This window comes from Mustela nigripes, chromosome 13 (assembly GCF_022355385.1).
Source record: "Mustela nigripes isolate SB6536 chromosome 13, MUSNIG.SB6536, whole genome shotgun sequence".
Taxonomy (NCBI): domain Eukaryota; kingdom Metazoa; phylum Chordata; class Mammalia; order Carnivora; family Mustelidae; genus Mustela; species Mustela nigripes.
In genome coordinates this window covers 38,864,736-38,883,924 of record NC_081569.1, presented here as the reverse complement: position 1 = coordinate 38,883,924, position 19,189 = coordinate 38,864,736, and the positions used below count along the sequence as shown (strand labels likewise).

The following is a 19,189-nucleotide window of genomic DNA, read 5'->3' as shown; positions in this document are numbered from 1 at the left end:
TGACTCTGTAATGGTAGAAAGCTTAATAAAAAGTCTATGAAGATGGAATCATAAAGTTAGTAAAGAGAGAATACTTTGTCCAGATACAAGTTTTAGAAATATCTATAATCTTCAGTGCTTTACATAGAGTCATCAAGAAGTCTAACCTAACAGAGAGACTTCTGTTTCTATTTAGTGTCTAAAGAGAGGAATTAGAACAAAGATGAGTACCGGAGAACATTGTAACAGACATATACCTCCCCTTTGGTCAAATAAAAGTCCATAGCTCATTTATCTCTAGAGTTTCAGAAGACTTTACACATAGAAGTTTTTTACACATAGAGTTTAGAAAGTTCCTAAAGAAATAACATAACCAATAAGGAAACTGGAAATGACCTTTCCTAGGTAATCCTTTGTCCTGACAACATGGACTTCCTCCTTGCAGGTCTTGGTCCTAGGACGATAGTGGCATAGTGGCATTATGATATGACATGGTTATCAGAAAGCATAAAGATTCTTTCTGCAAATCACAATAAAGATAAGCCCCACAAATAAAATAATTTGGCTACAGACACATATGACATTATCAATTTATAATTGACATTTATATAAATACTCTACTTCAATATTACATAATTTATTATCATAGGGTACTAGTTATAGATACCACTTATCTGTAATAGAAAGTATTCTATCCTATGTTAAATTTATTTTTTGTTGAAAGTATATCTGTATATATAAATGTGTATCTATTTATATATATAAATGTATATATAATACATATATAAATGAATTGTATATATAAACTGTATATATAAATGAACTGTATTTATACTATAGGTATTCCAAAGGGGTAGGAAGATGGGAAATAAAGTAATCATTAAATATGAATGCATAAAATGGCTCTAAAATCTCAGGGGTCTTCAAAGTGAAAAGTTATGAAGACCTAATGTAGTATTAAAAGTAGCTGTATCTTGTTTGAAAAGCAGCTTTATAGTTTTTCTTTACTTATATCCTTATTAGATTATAGAGTCCCTGGGGTTTAAATTTATAAAGCACTAAAGAAACTCTTAACAACCCAGAAATTAGTGGTAGAGAATAATAGTCTTAATGCTGGACAGGTTTAACAAAGCAAGGGCACAATCTTCTATCCTATTTTCTTATCAAGCAAGTATATACCATGTTGGAGGAATGCCTTCCCTAAACTCTATTAAGTATTCTTTTAGGGCTTCTAGCTCTACACCAACAGCCAAAGGAATGTTACAGATTTTGTTGTAGATCAGTTAATCAGCCACTAGGTCAGAGGAGGGAAAGTGACTCTAACTCTTATAAAAGAATGTGCTCTTTGGGGGGCCTGGGTGGCTCAATCTGTCAAGTGTCAGACTCTTGGTTTCAGTTCAGGTCATGAAATCAGGGTCATGGGATCAAGCCCCCTGAGTTAGATGCTCAGTGGGGAGTCTTCTAGAGATTCTCTCTCCCTTTCCATCTCCCTCTATCCCTCCTCCTGCTCATGTGTTTTCTCTCTAAAATAAATAAATAAATCATGAAGTGGGAAAAAGAAAATCATACCCAGAATGTTCTTCTTTAAAAAAAAAGTACTCACTAAGTACTCTGCCAGATGTAAAGCAGTGTCTTATTTACAGACCCTCAGGACTAGACAGTTCAATAGGAATACAGGAAATATGACTGGACTGAGAGGATTATAATGGAGCATAAATAAATTGTTCACAAGCCTACAAGATCCCTGGAAAACACAGGATTTGCATCATATTAAAATGGAGTTATTTCACTAAATGTAATGCAAGTTCCTTGTTTGGACCCTGGTTTGAACAAATCATTTATCAAACAATTTGAGGGACAAATGAGAAACTTGAATATGGCTTGGGTATTAGGTGATAGTAAAAACTGTAGTTAATTTTGTTAGATCCAATAATGGTACTGTGATGTGAAAGGACAACATTCTTGTTTAGAGATGCATATTGAAATATAAGCAAAAATAGGTGAAAATAGTCAATACCAAATTACTAAAAGTGATGAGTATAATAGGCATTTAATAATTTAATTTTAATAATTTTTAATAATTTTAATAATTTAATGACATTAAATTAGTGTCATTACTTTTTTCTAAGTTTGCCATTTTTCATAAAAAAAAACAAAAAACAAAAAAAGCAGTGTTACTGTTTCAGTTTTGTGGTCACTACAGTAAACAAGGGAAACTAAGCATTTCCCTTAGTGACTGACCACCAAAATAGTTCCCATTTATCCCTTCTATAAAAACAGGATTACCTTAGTGAAGAATGATGTTCCTAAATTTCTCTGGTTTTCTATTCTTTATTGCACCCACTTAACAAAGTCCCAAATCTAGAATAGCAAGCTAGCTACCTTTGCCATGCCTATACCCTGATGAATACTTCTGCAGAAAAATTACACAAGAGGTATATTCATATAATAATTACCATCCTCAAGACTACCTTAATTTCTCTAATTAGAACTTTCTCCTACATGCTTTAAAAACTATTTCAAATGACCTCCTTCAAATCTGTTACCAAACTTAACTACTCAATCTTAGTAAATGATCTTGCCTTCCAAATAATAGCAGAAACTAGGAAGCATTTAAACAGTAGCTTTCTCTACTTCCTGCCATCAGATCTATAAATTTGCTGTACTCATAGTCTATTCCTTCCCTTCTATACAACAAAGAAGTTGCTTTTTCAACTAAGGGTTAACCCCCTTGGCCTGTGAAAATTTCTACCCTTTCTCACCTTCTTAGGAGCCTTCTCTCATCAACTATCTCCTCTCCGGTATCTTCAACCTTTCTCTCTCTACTGAGTCATTCAATATTGAAACATGATCCCATCTCTTATATTAAACAACAACAACAACAACAAAACCCCTCTGGATCCATTACAGCTCTGAGACATTAATGTCTATGCCTCTCTCAGTTTCAGTTTACTATCATGTTTCTAGTTCCTGACGTCCCAATCATTTCCTAACCAATTCAAATTGAGTTTTTTCTGCTGCAACCATTCTCTAAAAGATACCAATGAAATCCATATCATGTTTTACTCCCAGTGTTTTCATCTTCCACATCTTCTCAATAGCATTTAACAACTGAGATCTCCAGTCTTCTTGAAATACTCTCCCTGTTGTCTTACATGATACCATACTCTTTAGATTTTTCCTTTTCTTCTTTTCTTTCTCAGTTTCCTTTGCCAGTTCATACTCCTTTAGTTGATTCTTAAATACTGGCTCTCCTTAAATCTAGTTCCTAAGTCTTCTCTTTTCTCCCCATTCTTTATTTTCCTTGTAAATCTCATCCTCTCCCCAAATTACTATTTATACACAAAAATTATTCCAGTCTTGAAACATTTATCCAACATTTCCACTTGGAGATATGCCTCAGAAGCACCTCTAACAGTTCCAAGGCTGATTCGTGCTATTTGTTATCTTTTTTTCAGTGTTCTCGGTGTCAATGAAGAGCACTGCCATTTTATCCAGTTCTGCGTGCTCAGAGCCCAGAAACATTCTTTCTTAGTTTTTACATCCTAATCACCAAATCTGGTAGATTGTACCTCCTAAATTTCTATGGAATCTTTCTACTCTCCATTTCTTTACCATCCTATAGTCCAAGTCACTGTAACATCTACTTGGCCCCTGCAATAGTCAGGGGATAATAAGTCCACATCCACATTTGCCCAAAAGTCCAAAGCATCTTAATGTTGTACAAAGGGGACATGAAGATAACACCTCAGATACACTATTTAGCCAGAGAAGAAGGTTTACTGAGAAAAATGTGAAAGCAGAGAAATAGCAGAATGCACCCGTTCTCTGAGTTATCATTATCTCACAGAAATGTATACTTTGTCCAGAAACAGACACCTGGTAGAAAGTGCTTGAAGAGAGGTACACCTTCCCCAACCACATAGGAACATTGGGAATACCTAGGTGACTAGTAAAGGATTTCTGTTCAGAGACATAGCTGTGACTGAAAAGAGAACAGCCTACAGATTAGTCTGGGGAGGTTGCCTAACCACCATCAATGACAGGCAGAGATCTTGTTTTCCCATTGAACTATCTCACCCCTGCTGAGCCAAAAAAAAAAAAAAATTTAAAAAATCCCCCCAAAACAAAAAACAAAACAAAAAGAACCACTAGGCCATCAGGAGACCAAGGTGTGTTTCTCCTCTCAACTCAAGACTCTTCAAGATCTGGTACTTGTTTATCTTTTTAGTCTTACGTCATGCCTCTTAATTTCTATGCTTTAACCACACAGGCCTTCTTTTCATTCCTTAAGGAATTAAGTTCTTTCCCTTCTCCAGGCTTTTGCACACACATACTCTATCTGCTTAGTTAATCCTTTTTTTGCTAACTGATTAAACTCCTACAAGATTCATTTTTTAAGTCTCAGTTTATTTTTTTTTTTAATTTTTAAAAAGATTTTATTTATTTATTTGAGAGAGCGAGAGAGCACAAGCAGGGGGAGCAGCAGGCAGAGGGAGGGAGAATCAGGCAAGGAGCCTGATGCAGGGGGCCAATCCCAGGACACTGAGATCCTGACCCCAGGCGAAGGCAAACGCTTTAACGACCAAGCCACCCAGGCGCCCCAAGTCTCAGTTTAAATGTTCCCTTCCCACGAAATCTTTCCTGACATACCTAGCTAGGTTATAAGTCCTGATAACAGCACTCACAGCATGTTTATGTACCCCTTAAAGTGTATCCCAACAGAAATAATAACTATTTGTACAATTATTTAACATATGTTTCTTGCCAAACTCAGGGGTCCTTAAATGGTAGGAACCAAAGCTGCCTTGCTCAGGCTGTAACACTTGGCTGAGCACCCAGACATAATCATGCTTAACAGTACTTGTTAAATGACTGAGGTGTGGACTTGAAGAGATCCAGTAAAGCAAGATGACTTAGCAATATACATACACTGTATGGCAGTAATTCTGATTCTAAGGTTTTGGAGCCTTAAATTTCTGAAAAGTATGCCTGACTCTGGGCCAGCACTTAGCACACAACTACCTCAAATGTGGGAGCAATATAAATGAATCCCTGCTATAACTAATACAACAGGAGAGCTAAGGTTTTAGAGTATTTTTTAACTAATTTTTAAAAATTTAAATTCCAGTGTAATTAACACAGTGTTATTAGTTTCAGGTGTACAATATAGTGATTCAACAATCCCACATACTGCTCAGTACTTAGGGCATTCATATGTAAGCAAACAAATCACTATTTTACACTGCTTTGTGCAATTCATTGATTAAAGTGTTGAAGCAAATATGAAGACCCCGTTTCTAACTTCAATCCGCTTACTTTCATTTAGAGGAAGAAGGCACATTTACACGAAAAGAAAACTGGTAACTAGGTACTCATCCATAAGGGAAATAAGAATGACATGGCTCACAACAGCTAGAGGAGGTTGGGTGAAGTAGTGATCCTCAGCATTAGCTGCACACTTAATCACCTGGGGAGCATTTAACAAATACAGATGCTTAGGTCCTACCTCTACACATTCTGATTGAATTGAGTTTGTAGTGAGGTCTGCGCATTGGTATTTTTTAAAAAGCTTCCAGGTAGTTCCAGCATACAACCTGGTTGAGAACTACTGGTTTTAGGAGAAAAGAAGTAGCTGTACTGGAGAGTTAGTATTTGAAAGGCTTCTTAAAAGCTAGGTGAAATGTGGATAAGCTAAGAGGAGTGAGGATCTTTTCAAATAGGAATTAAGGAGTAAGAAATGATGGAAAAAGTGCAGAAATGGTAAAGTTTTAAGTGTGTATGAAGACAGACGATTATTAATGAGTAGGCAGACTAGATGGCTGAAGTACAGAGTTGCATAAGATGATAGCAGAAAACACCTTGCATTTTTATCTTTTAAGCACTGAGTGCTACTGAGCATTTCTGCTGTATTATTGACATGATCAGAGTAGTATTCTACCACGGAAGGCCCTCTTAAGTTGCGAAACTTCCGCAAATAGGCAGCAGCTGTAAAAATGGAAGAGATATGGGTGAAGAAATGACAAAGAGGATAAATCAGTAAGATTTTTTGTAGAGCTATAAATGGTATAAGAAGAATTCAAAGTCACACTGATAACTTTAGTAATAATAAACACTATCATAAAGACAAATCCTCATTCTTTCTTCGAACTTCCCCTCAAAGATATACATCCATCTTTAACAATCATAGTTCTCTTTATCTTTTTTTCTTAGAAAGGAAATATTTTTTAACACAGTAATCTGTGAAAAATGAGTTGAGAATTAAAACAAAAAGCTGATTTGAAGTAACACTTAAACTGTGAATCCACTGCATCCTAAATGTTTAATGATTACCTTCATAAATCCGATGAATAAAGAATATTATGCTGAATTTTTTTTATTTTGAAGTAGATCATAAGACACCTCTAAATCCAGCTCCTTTAATTTAGAATAACAATTAAATAGCTATTTCTATATCATACCTTGTATTTGGTCATGGTGCTAAAATGATTATTCCGAAAGAACACACAAAGTTCTCCTTCCTGAACCGTTGAAGTTAGTTCACATAATCCATGGTATGTCAGTTGAGTGGCTGTGTTATTTAGAAACTGCTCAGCTACAAAGCCTATGGAACCAATGCATAATATTAGATAGAAGAATAATTTCAGAATTAAAAAGTTTTTCTATTTATATTGTGGTCCAAGTATGAAGAAAGGCCAATCAAAATAAGATTTAACTACTATAACATGATGACTCCAAATTGAAGATTTTTCTTTGTAATTCTGCTATGGAAGATGTGTCTATAGACATTCTCCATCCTAAAGAAACAGTTACGTGAGCTTCTTTTTAACAATAAATGTATTTGCTTATACTCCACCTACTTCCGAAAAGGATTTTAGGCAACTACCAATAGAAGATACAGACAAAATAACACTAAAGCCTATTAAAACAAATAAGAATGCCTTCTTATTTATTGAAAATAAATCCCGCCATCGGGCTCAATTCTCAAGAGAATTGAGAAACTTTTTCACAATTTAAAAAATAGGAATTAAAGATGTATGCCAACAGTGACTTTCCCAGTGGAAAGGTGTTTAACAACTTCAGTTGTTTTAAGATGTTAACAAAGACCCTAGATAATTCTCAATTCATAAACCGTTCAGTTTTTGCTGAATAAAAGACTAAAGACTTAAAGTAGGTGTGAGACTAAATAGAAAACAATGGGATAACTGAGGCCATTTTTATCCTAATGTCTTCCCACAGATACCACTCATTATCATTATGTAGATATATCAAGTTCAGAGACAGAAATGATCTCTTTTCTTTTTAAAACACAGTAAAATATAAAGTTTTCTGGGGTTTAATTTAAAAGATGTATGTACAATTGATCCTCATTATTTGTGCACTTTTGTACCTGTAAACTTGCCTAGTAACTAAAGTTTATTTATAAATCCCCAAAAATCAACACTTGCTGTGCTTCAGGGTAAATCTTGGATCCGGGCAAAGTGGCAAAATTTTTGAGTCACTCAATGCACACATTCCCCACTGAGGTCAAGCGAGGCAATGTTCTGCCTTCTTATTTCAGCTTTCTTACTATAAACAGACTTTTCACAATCTATTAGGTATGCCTTTCGGGGTGTGTAAAATGGCCCTCAAGCATACTACTGAAGTGCTGGGGAGTCAAAGGCTGTGATGTGCCCTACAGAGAAAACACATTTTTGCAGATTCATTCAGACATGAGTTATAGTGCTGCTAGCCATGTGTTTGATGTTAATGAATCAACATGTATTAAATAAATATCTAAATAAATAAATAAATGTCTCTAAACAGAAACACAAATAAAACAAGGTTGTATATTGATCAGTTGATGAAAATCTTGTGACCAGTGGCTCATAGGAACCTACTCTTGTGTTTCCCCTAGGAGCAGTGACTCAGTATTCATGAATTCAATGTTCACAGCAACTTTACAGAATGTAACTACCAGAAATAATGAGAATCTGTGTAAATAACTTGAAAAGCTATATTCTTCTTCTTTCCTTATTTTTTCTTCCTTCATCCTTATGCTCCCTTCCTTTAATAAGGAATGTCTCAGTAGCAATGGGGGTGAGGGTTGGGGTGGGGTAGGGTGGAACAGAACGCTCTAACAAGTTTTATAAGTGGGCAGAGAGGCGCAGTTACAGGGAGAAAAGAGAAACCTCCACTAAGAAACTGACACCTCAATAAGAAATTGAAAATAATCTTGGTAGGGCCAGAGGCAGCTGGATAACATAGGTTTATTCCACTCCGTCTCTATCCCTCACCCTTAGTGTCAAGCTAGAGCAGTTCAAGCTGCAAAGTGGTTGTAAAAAGCTACCTATGTATCACACTATTTCAAGGAATTGGTTAAGGCTGGAGGGGAAGTGCAAAAAAGTTATATAGAAGGTCCCTGCCAAAGGAAATTTATAGCTCATTTGCAACTTCCTGCATTTATATATTTATGAGCTCCCTGTTTCACTTATTACCATTATTTGCAAAGTATTAAGTTACTGAGGACAATATATAGTTATATACTAAAGCACTTGCTATATGTAACAGTAAGTCTTAAGCACTATACCTATGCTGAGAAGTAGCACTGCTCTATGTAATATCCATGTTACTAAATGCTTCCTTCAGAAAGATGTTTCTTTTTTTTTTTTTTTAAGATTTTATTTATTTGACAGAGAGAGATTACAAGCAGGCAGAGAGAGGAGGAAGCAGGCTCCCTGCTGAGCAGAGAGCCCGATGCAGGGCTCCATCCCAGGACCCTGAGATCATGACCTGAGCTGAAGTCAGAGTCTCAACTCATTGAGCCACCCAGGCGCCCCTTCAGAAAGATGTTTCTAAATACCCCTCCCACATCTCACACAATATCCTCTCTAAAAATTCCTTTCAAAAAGATTTAAAAAAAAAAAAAGAGTGGAGGGGTGAATGGGTGGCTCAGTCGTTGGGCGTCTGCCTTTGGCTCAGGTCGTGATCCCAGAATCCTGGGATCAAGCACCGCCATCGGGCTCTCTGCTCAGCGGGACGCCTGCTTTTCCCTCTCCCGTGCCCCCTGCTTCTGTTCCCTCTCTCGCTGTGTCGCTCTCTGTCAAATAAATAAATTTTTTTTTAAATGAATGGAGATTACTGAATTCACATTATTTCATGTGTGTGAAATTCAAAAATGCTACACTAGAAAGCTCTTTCTCAGCTACTACTTTCTAGAGAAAGGATATCAGCTCAAGAGAGAATACATGACTTGCTCAAGGACATAAAACTAGTTAGCAAAGTGAAGACTGGAGCCCAGGAGAATTACTGGTATTAAGTTTAAAAATTTAGTGCTGATTATTATAAATGCAAACTGAATTGTATTTCTCCCAAGCCATAAAACATATTCTAATTTAGACTTATAGAGAACAATGTTTCCTAATTCTTTTGCCAACTCTTAAAATTAGCCCTGTGATTTTCATGGAACATTCAAAAGCTTAATGGAGGAGGAGAAAACACTTTTTATTTTACAGAAGACTGCCAACTAATAAACATAGAAGGAATAATAGAATTATCATAATCAACATAGTAGGGGTTGATTCAGACAAGAACCAGTGAATGCCAATTGTACTAGCTAAAAGATTATTATTAGGGAACAGGGTATTCAGTTTCAAAGCACGATACCAGAGATTACTAATAAATTACAAAAGGCAAGGGCATCTTTACAACAAAGAATCTGTCAGATACTGCCTTAATCATATTTCAACATCACCAATAATGGGATAATCAGACATCTTGTACCACCTGAATGTGATGCACTGGGAAAGACACAGTATCTAGCACCTATGTAGTATTCCCACCAAAAATATCTGACCTATTCTACTCATGAGGAAACAATCAAATGAATCCAAATTGAGGACTATTCTACCAAAAAACTGACCTGGACTAATTAAGAAAAGTCAGTATCAGAAAAGACCAAAAAGAAAAAAAGAAGAGAAAAAGATTTGGGATCTCTTCTAGATTACAGGAAGCTCAACTGAAATGACAATTAAATGATTCTTGATTGGAGCCTACACTGAAAAATCTTTAAAGCTAAAAGGAGCATTACTGGGACAATTGGAAAATTGAGAATATGAACAGTATTATTAGATAAATATACTGTATTTGCTACAAGTAGTATCACTTGTATTGATGCTAAATTTCCTGAGATAATTGTATTATGACTAGATAGAACTCTTATTTTTAGGAGACAACTGTTGAAGCATTAATGGATAAACTTCTATGATACTTGCAATTAATTCTCAAATGATTTAGGAAAATGTGTGTGTGTGTGTATGTGTGTGTGTGTCTACAGAGAAAGCAAAACTTCAATATGTTAATAATTGGTGAATTCAGGCAAAGTGGATTATAATCATTGTACTATTCCAATTTTTTTCATGAGTCTGAGAGTTTTCAAAATAAAGAAAAAGAAGAGTAAATCAGTATCATTTAATCAGAAATAACATAAATTCAAACTATAATTTTCACTGCTGATGGCATATGATAAAAGCTCAATAAATATTTAAATAAATGAATATCCTGGAATTATTTGAGCATTTTTTTAAACTTAGGAATAACTGTTAAAGAAGAAATTATTCCTAAGAAAGCAACTGGAATTAAATGACCAGCTCAAGTAAAGTCTGGCAGCTGGTACTGTGTGGTTTTTGTTTTTTTTTCCGTACTGATTTTTGCTGCCACGGCATAATCATCATTATAATGTAGAAAATAATACATACTCTGTAAAAGTTCTGTACGTTTACTTACAAGGTATCAAAAGAAAAAAAATGTTATCTGAAAGAAGGTAAAAGAATATCTAATTCTATTTAGCTACATAACATTGCTTTTTCATCAAAAAGAATGATAGTAAAAATATATCTTGTATCCTACACCTTACGGAGATGAAATATTCGAATTAAAAAAAAATAAGTAGTTACCACCTGAGATTAAAGCTTAATATTTTTAATAAAGAAGGATTAGAAATAAACCACCTTTGGGATATTTTATTGATTCAGAAGGAAAGTTACAGTTGTGGGCCAAACAGAAAAAGGAAGCAGACTCCTTCAGCTGAACACTATACCCAAGAAAATAAGAGGAAGAAAACAATGGGAGGAAGCTAAATTAATATAGTGTAAGTAAAAATGTCCATTGTGGTCTTTTCTTTCCTTTACCATTTCTTAGTGCCTATACAAATAAACTACTGTAACTGAATAATTATTTCAAACAGACTATACATTTGTAGTATACTGAAATCTACATAAAATTATTCCTTGCTATAAAAATCTGACATGCAGAATTCTACCATATAAAATTTATATACCAAGAAATTAATCAATTCTGGTACATATTGCCCCAAAATTCTATGGCACTAAAGAGGGTGATTCCTTCCTTGCTTTTATCAAGGAGTTCTTCTCAAGGTATCAATACTATATAAATTAGTTACAGTTTATGTTAGAGAAATAGTAACAATAATTGTAACATCAGGTAGAGAGAAAGGAGAAGTGATGAAGTGGCTGGATTTTTGTTGTTGTTCACTTTGTTAATAATTAGCATATTGCCTAAGTACATTACATTACTTGTTACATTACAGCCTGGCTTGGGAAAAATGCTGTTATCAAGTATTCCCTATAGCTTCCCATCCTATAAGCCTGTTCACCCAAACATCATTTTTACAGCTATCATTCCATCTGTTAACACTTGCTGAATCCTACGTCCCCTCAATTACTATTGAATAGCATATCAGAAACTACAGAGAGAGCAGGCATCTACACATGGAAATTTTTTTTATAGTCTATTTGTTCAGGAATATATAGTAATGAAAGTTTGGGTAAGAAAGGAAAAGTTCTAGTGAATGGAATTTTGTTAATTGGAAGTATTTTTAACAGCTTTTGTTGCCCTCTGTCCCCTAAAATTAAAATTTTGTTGCCTTGGGTTGCAGTGAAAGAGCTGTTATACAAATCAGTGATTGGTATCCCTGTATATTTATGTATTTATTGAAAGTAAAAACCTAGGATAATTACACACACACAAAAAAACAACACACAAAAACCTAGGATAAGTCTCCACTAAAATACTCTCTTTTCTTGCTACCTGCTTCTTGAATAAACATTTAAATTTATGGGTAATTGAATAATTACTTGATTAATGTAGCATGTGATACATGTAAATAGCTTCTCATATGTTCTTATATACTCTTGTAGTCACTTAGGTGTATTTTTAATGTGGTGATTATAATCAACTTTTATTATACCTCATGTAAAAGACCTGTGTCTGAGAGGATGATGATGATGAAGCCCATTCCCTATTCTCATTATGGAGGAGAACAGGAGCCCAGCCCAAATATTCATGCACATTTATAAGTGAAGTGGGTTGTAGGAAAGGTATATCCAAATACTATGGATCCCAAAAGCACTCTGGTTTCAAATGTACTTTTTTTCCCTTCATTGACCAGAACACAGATGAAAAAAACATGAAACTACTTCTATAATGATAAATTTAACAATTTTAATTAGTTAGGGATTAGGAAATCTGATGATCTGAGGTATACTTTCATTTAGAATGGTTCTCTGATACACTGTATTGTACTGAAACATAAGGCAGAACTCGATTAAAATAAACACTTGAGTACATAATACTCATTTCAATCAATTAGAGGAGGAATTGTAAAGTTCACTCAGTACCCCCAAATAATAATCCTTTTGTAAAAAAGGTAATTATCAATAACTCCTGGGTAATTGACCATATCAAAGCTAACAAGTGATTCCAAAGACTTTTAGTAGAATCCAGGCCTGATTTTAGAAGTCAAGTGAAAAGCGTTCTAGAAAAAAAACCTTTTCACTGGTATCTTTATGAATAATTACTTCTTTTATAAGTAAAAGTAGCATCACTTGGATTTTTTTAGAAGTCTTATTTGTGACACTTAAAAGTTACTAAATTATAACACAAATTATTTTGCCAATAATAAATCAGGTATTAGGAGCACTCACCCACCTTCACTAACGAGCTCACTATTGTCTGACTGCTTACAAGAGATGATCTTCTCCACTAGTTGGTTGTAGCTGCAGTTACCAACAGCTTTTACAATGTCATCAATCTAGAAAACAAATGACTGTCTCACTAATCACGATAAGATTAAAAACAGTAACAAAGAAACCCATATCACTCTTTAGGGTTTTATTCTAATATTAAATGTCAAAATATTACTTATGAAAAAGAAAATCAACATCCAACAGTTCCGAATTTTGTTTACAGCTCATTATAACATATTATAAAAAGTATTGCTTAGCTGTATTTGAATTACGCAAAAAATGATGAAATGGGATTATAACATGCAACTTTATTTCTTAAGGTTGTGAAGATGCATTTAAGTGATTAAAATAAAAAGTAAACTATTTCAGGGGGAAAAATAAGAACATTTCATTTTTTTCTAAAAAACAAGTACTCTGTATTTAGAGCAAGGCAAATCTAAAGATAATTTATGGGATTAACAAAGTTCTCCCATTTTATTTATTTAGTCCTTATGAAAGTATAGTGGAGATGCAAGTAGATGTAACCATATCATTTTCCTGAAGAAAAGTTAATGTATATTAATCAGAGATGGAATTTGCCTCATGAGATTTATTTAATCTTGGTCTTTGGCAGTAGAGTAGAAAAGTAAATGCAATGTCTTAAGCTGTAGGAAAATGAAATTGGGCATCTCTACTCTCCTTCCATTATACTTTGCTTTGACTATTGAAGAAAAATAGGTTTCTGGTGTCTAAACAACTTGTTTTGATTGCCATCCCATCTGTAATATATATTTACTTATAATCTATTTATATGTACTACTGTATTGATTAAACAAATACAAATTAATACAATGATAAAACATAAGAGGGCCAATGTTTTCTTTCCACATCCAAATGATCTTCTTGAACATTTATATTTTGAATACAATTCTCCACATAGTATCTGTAAAAATAATACTCTAGACAATAGTTCTCAAACTGGAGAGCTTGTTAAGAAGATCTAACAGAATTCCAGGCTCAAGTTGCTTCTCAGTTGTCTAAATTTTTATTCCACTGTTGCATAGCAAAGTTTAAGGAAAACTGCCCTAGGCTACAATTTCTTTGTTCCTGCAAAATTCCAGGATAGAAAAAGCCTCTGAACCATTATGGGACCAACTATTGAGAAGAGCAGTTAATTGAAAAAATGTCAAAGCAAGGAGTTGTGAAAAAATTTTATATATACACCTTGAACATTTCATGTTAAAATACACAATGTATTCACTTGTCAGTCTTTTGATGTAGAGCCAAATAACTTTTTCTTTGAAAGCAGAATCTTAAATTCTATGTAAACAACATAAATAAGAGTATGGCTTCCAGTTTTTATTTAAAGTGAAAACTTAGACCCTTAAGAAGCAATCTGAGGGCACAGCAACTTTAGATTTTCATTATTTTTCTTAACACTTTTACTCTTTATAGCAATTTTCTTGAGTGACTCAACTTCATTACGTCTTTCCAAAGGGTATGAATTTTTAATCCTAATCCACAAAATACAAATACAAGATCAATACACAAAAATCAACTGCACTTCTATAGACCAGCAATACACAATATGAAGATTTCAATACAGAGATTTCATAGGCCAAATCTCTACATTAGCATTTCAGTAAATGAATTCATTTGGGAACTTTTTATGCACTGCTGTGTACCAGTTGCTATTAGAGACTGCAGGCTCAGCAGTGAACAAAAGAGATGGTCTGTGCTTTCATAAAGGTTACATTCTAGAGTAAAGACAAACAACAAACCAAATGAGCAAATATATGCTAGGTAGTTATATGTAGTGGTGTACAGCTGTTTTTTGTTCATTTTCACTGTATAGTATTCCATAGTATGGATATAACAATATAATTTTTTTTGCACTCATTTTTTTGATGGCGAAGTTTCTTGCAGTTTGGGGATATTACAAATAATATCGCCATGAATAGCCTTATACATTTATCCAATTCTACACACAAAGAGTTTCTCTAGGAAATATGTTTTATCAAATTGCTAAGTCTTAAGGTATGCTTATCATCAACTTTACTTTAGAACTCCAAACTGCTTTCCAAAGCAGAAAGCCAATTTATTTCCATCAGCGCAAAATGAGAATTCTCTACATTGCACAGCATCTCCAACACTGAGTACTGTCAGACTTTTAAATATTAATTGTTCTATGTTCTAATTGGTATATAATGGTAACTCATTTTGGTTTTTATTTCCATTTCCCTAATGACTAGTTCATATGTTCACTAGTTGTTTGGATATCCATTTTTATAAAATGCCTGTTCAAATAATTTGCTTCTTTTTTTAAATGAGGTTATCTATCTTAAAACATATATATATATATATATATATATATATTTGTAGTAGCTCTTTATTCATTATATAAGTTGTAATCCTCTCAGGGGCTTGCTTTTACATTTTCTTCAGCATTTCTTTAAATAAATACAAGTTCTCAATTTTAATGTAGTCATGTTTACCAAAGCTCTCCATGGTTAATGTATTTGTTTAAAAATCCTTTCCTGGGGCGCCTGGGTGGCTCAGTGGGTTAAAGCCTCTGCCTTCGGCTCAGGTCATGATCCCAGGGTCCTGGGATCAAGCCCCACATCAGGCTCTCTGCTCAGCGGGGAGCCTGTTTCCCTTCCTCTCTCTCTGCCTGCCTCTCTGCCTACCTGTGATCTCTGTCTGTCAAATAAATAAATAAAAATCTTAAAAAAAAATAAAAATAAAAAAATAAAAATCCTTTCCTATCATTAAGCTCAGAAACATACTCTCAAACTTTTCCTTTGCAGTTTTAGCTTTTACAGTTAAACATCAATGCATATGGAACAGAATTTTATGCTCTGAATTGGAGGAAATGATTTCATTCTTTTTAATTGACTATCGAATTAGAAATCTGAACTGGCTATCTAACTGGCTATCTAATTAAATTTGTAATGGCTACCTTATTGCCTTAGCACCTTTTATTATAAACACTCCCTGTTGCTCTACAGTGCCCTCTTTCTGTCTATGCATGCATGGTCTTTTTGGCTTACCTATTCTCTATCATTTGTCCAATTCTTAATTATAATATGTAAGGTATTTCCTATCTGGAAGAGCAAGTCCTCCCTGCTTGTTCTGCTTCAAGTATATCATAGCTTCTGTTCCCAGCCCTTTGCATTTCCACATAAGTTGCAGAATCCACTTGTCTCATTCCACAACTACTCCCCATAAATCTGTTAGATTTTGTTTGGGGTCATACAGAAACTATAACTTACTTTAGAGAGAATAGACATCTGTATAAATTGCCTTAAAATCTAAAATCTAAGAATAGAGACTTAAATTTATGTAGGTCTCTAATTTCTCTCAAATTTAAAATTGTTCATGCAGAGATCTTGTGCATCTTTTTGTCAGCTTTATTCCTAAGAACTTTTGCTATGTAAATGACATGTTTTTAAAATTTCACTTTCTGTCATTTTATTTACTTATTAAAAATATTTTGTTTTTAAGTAATCTCTATACCCAGTGTGGGGATCAAACTCACAACGCTGAGATCAAGAGTTGTGTACTCTACCAACTGAGCCAGCCAGGTGCCCCTTCTGTTTCTCATTTTAAAATTTCTTTGAAGAAGGTTTACTTCAAGAATTTTGAAGATTTTAGCTTTGTTAATCTTCATTATTATATATTTACTATTTTAATACTCTTTGCTTTTTAAAAAAATACTTTCTGTTTTCTTTTTTTAGCACTTTCTGCTGTTTAAAAGGTATATAGTTTATTGGCTCTTAATCTTTTCTTACTCATTAATGAATGAATTTAGGGTTTTAAAAATCCCTCTACTCACAAGTTTTGATATGGACTTATTGTGCAGGTAAAAAATACTCTTTTATTATCAATTTTTGGTGCAAACAATGTCTGTTGTTTTTCTACTGATTTCTCTAGCTCAATCACCCTGTGGTCAAAGGATATTCTATATTCTATGTGATTTAAATCCTTAGAAATTTGGTGAAACTTGCTTTATGGCCCTATAGTAGGTCAGTTTTTATAAATTTCACGAATGTATAAAAAGAATGAATAGTCAGGTTCAAGAAAAAAAAAAGAGAAAATGTCATGGACAGGAGGAAACTAGGAAGATAGGATGATTAAATGCAGTGTGTTATTCTACATTAGATTATGGAACAACAACAACAAAAATTAGTGGAAAAATTGGTGAAATGTGTGAGAACTGAAACCATAAAAATACTAGAGGGGAATACAAACAATAACTTCTTTGATAGCAGCTGTAGCAACTTCTTTCTAGATATGTCTCCTGAGGCAAGGGAAATAAAAGCAGAAACAAACTACTGAAACTAAATCAAAATAAAAGGTTTCTGCAGAGCAAAGGAAACAATTAACAAAACTAAAAGGTGACCCATGGAATGGGAGACGATATTTGCGAATGACATATCTGATAAAGGGTTAGTATCCAAACTATAAAGAACTTACAAAACTCAACACCCAAAAACCCCACAAATAATCCAATTAAAAAATGGGGAGAAGATGTGAACAGACATTTTTCCAAAGAAGACATATGGCTAAGAGACACATGAAAAAGTACTCAGTATGACTCATTATCAGAAAAATACAAATCAAAAGTACAATTAGATATCATCTCACACCTGCCAGAGTGGCTAAAATCAACAACACAAAAAATAACAGGAGTTGGCAAGGATGTGGAGAAAGAGGAATCCTCTTGCACTGTTGGTGGGAATGCAAACTGGTGCAGTTGCTCTGGAAAACAGTATGGAGGTTCCTGCAGAACTTAAAAACAGAACTATCGGGTGCCTGGGAGGCTCAGTGGCTTAAGTCTCTGCCTTCAGCTCAGGTCATGATCTCAGGGTCCTGGGATCTCTGCTCGGCAGGGAATCTGCTTCTCCCTCTCTCTCTGCCTGCCTCTCTGCCTACTTGTGATTTCTGTCAAATAAATAAATAAAATCTTTAAAAAAAAACAAAAACAAAAACAGAACTATCCAATGCTCCAGCCAAAGCACTACTAGGTATTCACCCAAAGAATACAAAAATACTAATTCAAAGGGATACACACACCCCAATGTTGACAGCAGCATTATCTACAATAGCCAAATTATGGAAAGGCCCAAATGTCCATCAACTGATGAACAGATAAAGAAGATGTGGTACACACACACACACACACACACACACACACAGGAATATTACTCATCCATAAAAAAGAATGAAACCTTGGCATTTGCAATGACAGAGGTGGAGCTACAGTGTATTATGCTAAGTGAAATAAGCCAGTCAGATAAAGACAAATACCATATGATTTCACTCACATGGAATTTAAAAAATTAAACAAATAAGCAAAGGGGGGGGAAAAAAGGAGGAAGCAAACCAAGACACAGACTCTTAACTGTAGAGAACAAACTGATGGTTACCAGAGAGAGGTGGGTGGGGGGATGGGTGAGAAAGGTGATGGGGATTTTAGAGTACACATGTCATGATGAGCACCAGGTGATGTGTGGAAGTGTTGAATTAATACATTATCACCTGAAATTAATATTATACTGTATGTTAACTGGAATTTACATAAAAACTTAAAAAATGAATTGGTGACATATGAGTGAAGACTCTAATATAGCTAATAGTAATGTACCAATATTAAGTTTTGATACCAAGGTTATATAAGATTAAAAGAAATGGGGTGAGGGGCGCCTGGGTGGCTCAGTGGGTTAAGCCGCTGCCTTCGGCTCAGGTCATGATCCCAGGGTCCTGGGATCGAGTCCCGCATCGGGCTCTCTGCTCAACAGGGAGCCTGCTTCCTCTCCTCTCTCTCTGCCTACTTGTGATCTCTCTCTGTCAAATAAATAAATAAAATCTTAAAAAAAAAAAAAAAAAAAAAAAAAAGAAATGGGGTGAAAAGTACGCAGGAACTCTCTGTACCAAGGTTATATAAGATTAAAAGAAATGGGGTGAAAAGTATGCAGGAACTCTCTGTTAACATCTTTGCAAATTTCCTGTAAATCTGAAATTATTAAAACAAGTTTATTAATTTTTTAAAAAAACATAACATTCAGTTATGTTTAACTGCTCCTATCAGTAACAGAAAAAGACAAAACATATTCCAGCGTGGTAATGTATTTCTTTTTATAATTCTGTTAGGGGCACCTGGGTGGCTCAGTGGGTTAAAGCCTCTGCCTTCAGCTCAGGTCACG

At 34.4% G+C, this 19,189-nt stretch overlaps 1 protein-coding gene across 4 annotated transcripts in view; it reads right to left on the bottom strand.

Annotated features, from left to right (window-relative positions):
• The window catches only part of MINDY2 (MINDY lysine 48 deubiquitinase 2), a 74,589-nt gene that overhangs the window by 20,462 nt on the left and 34,938 nt on the right, over positions 1-19,189 (bottom strand). For 3 of the 4 annotated variants that reach the window (XM_059372016.1, XM_059372017.1, XM_059372015.1), the window contains exons 5-6: positions 12,967-13,069; positions 6,441-6,583 (exon numbers count right to left, since the gene is read on the bottom strand). The exons of the other annotated variant lie outside the window; for it this stretch is intronic. In XM_059372016.1, coding sequence (XP_059227999.1) covers positions 6,441-6,583; positions 12,967-13,069 — 246 coding nt within the window. The remainder of the gene's footprint in view (positions 1-6,440; positions 6,584-12,966; positions 13,070-19,189) is intronic. 4 annotated transcript variants of the gene reach the window in all.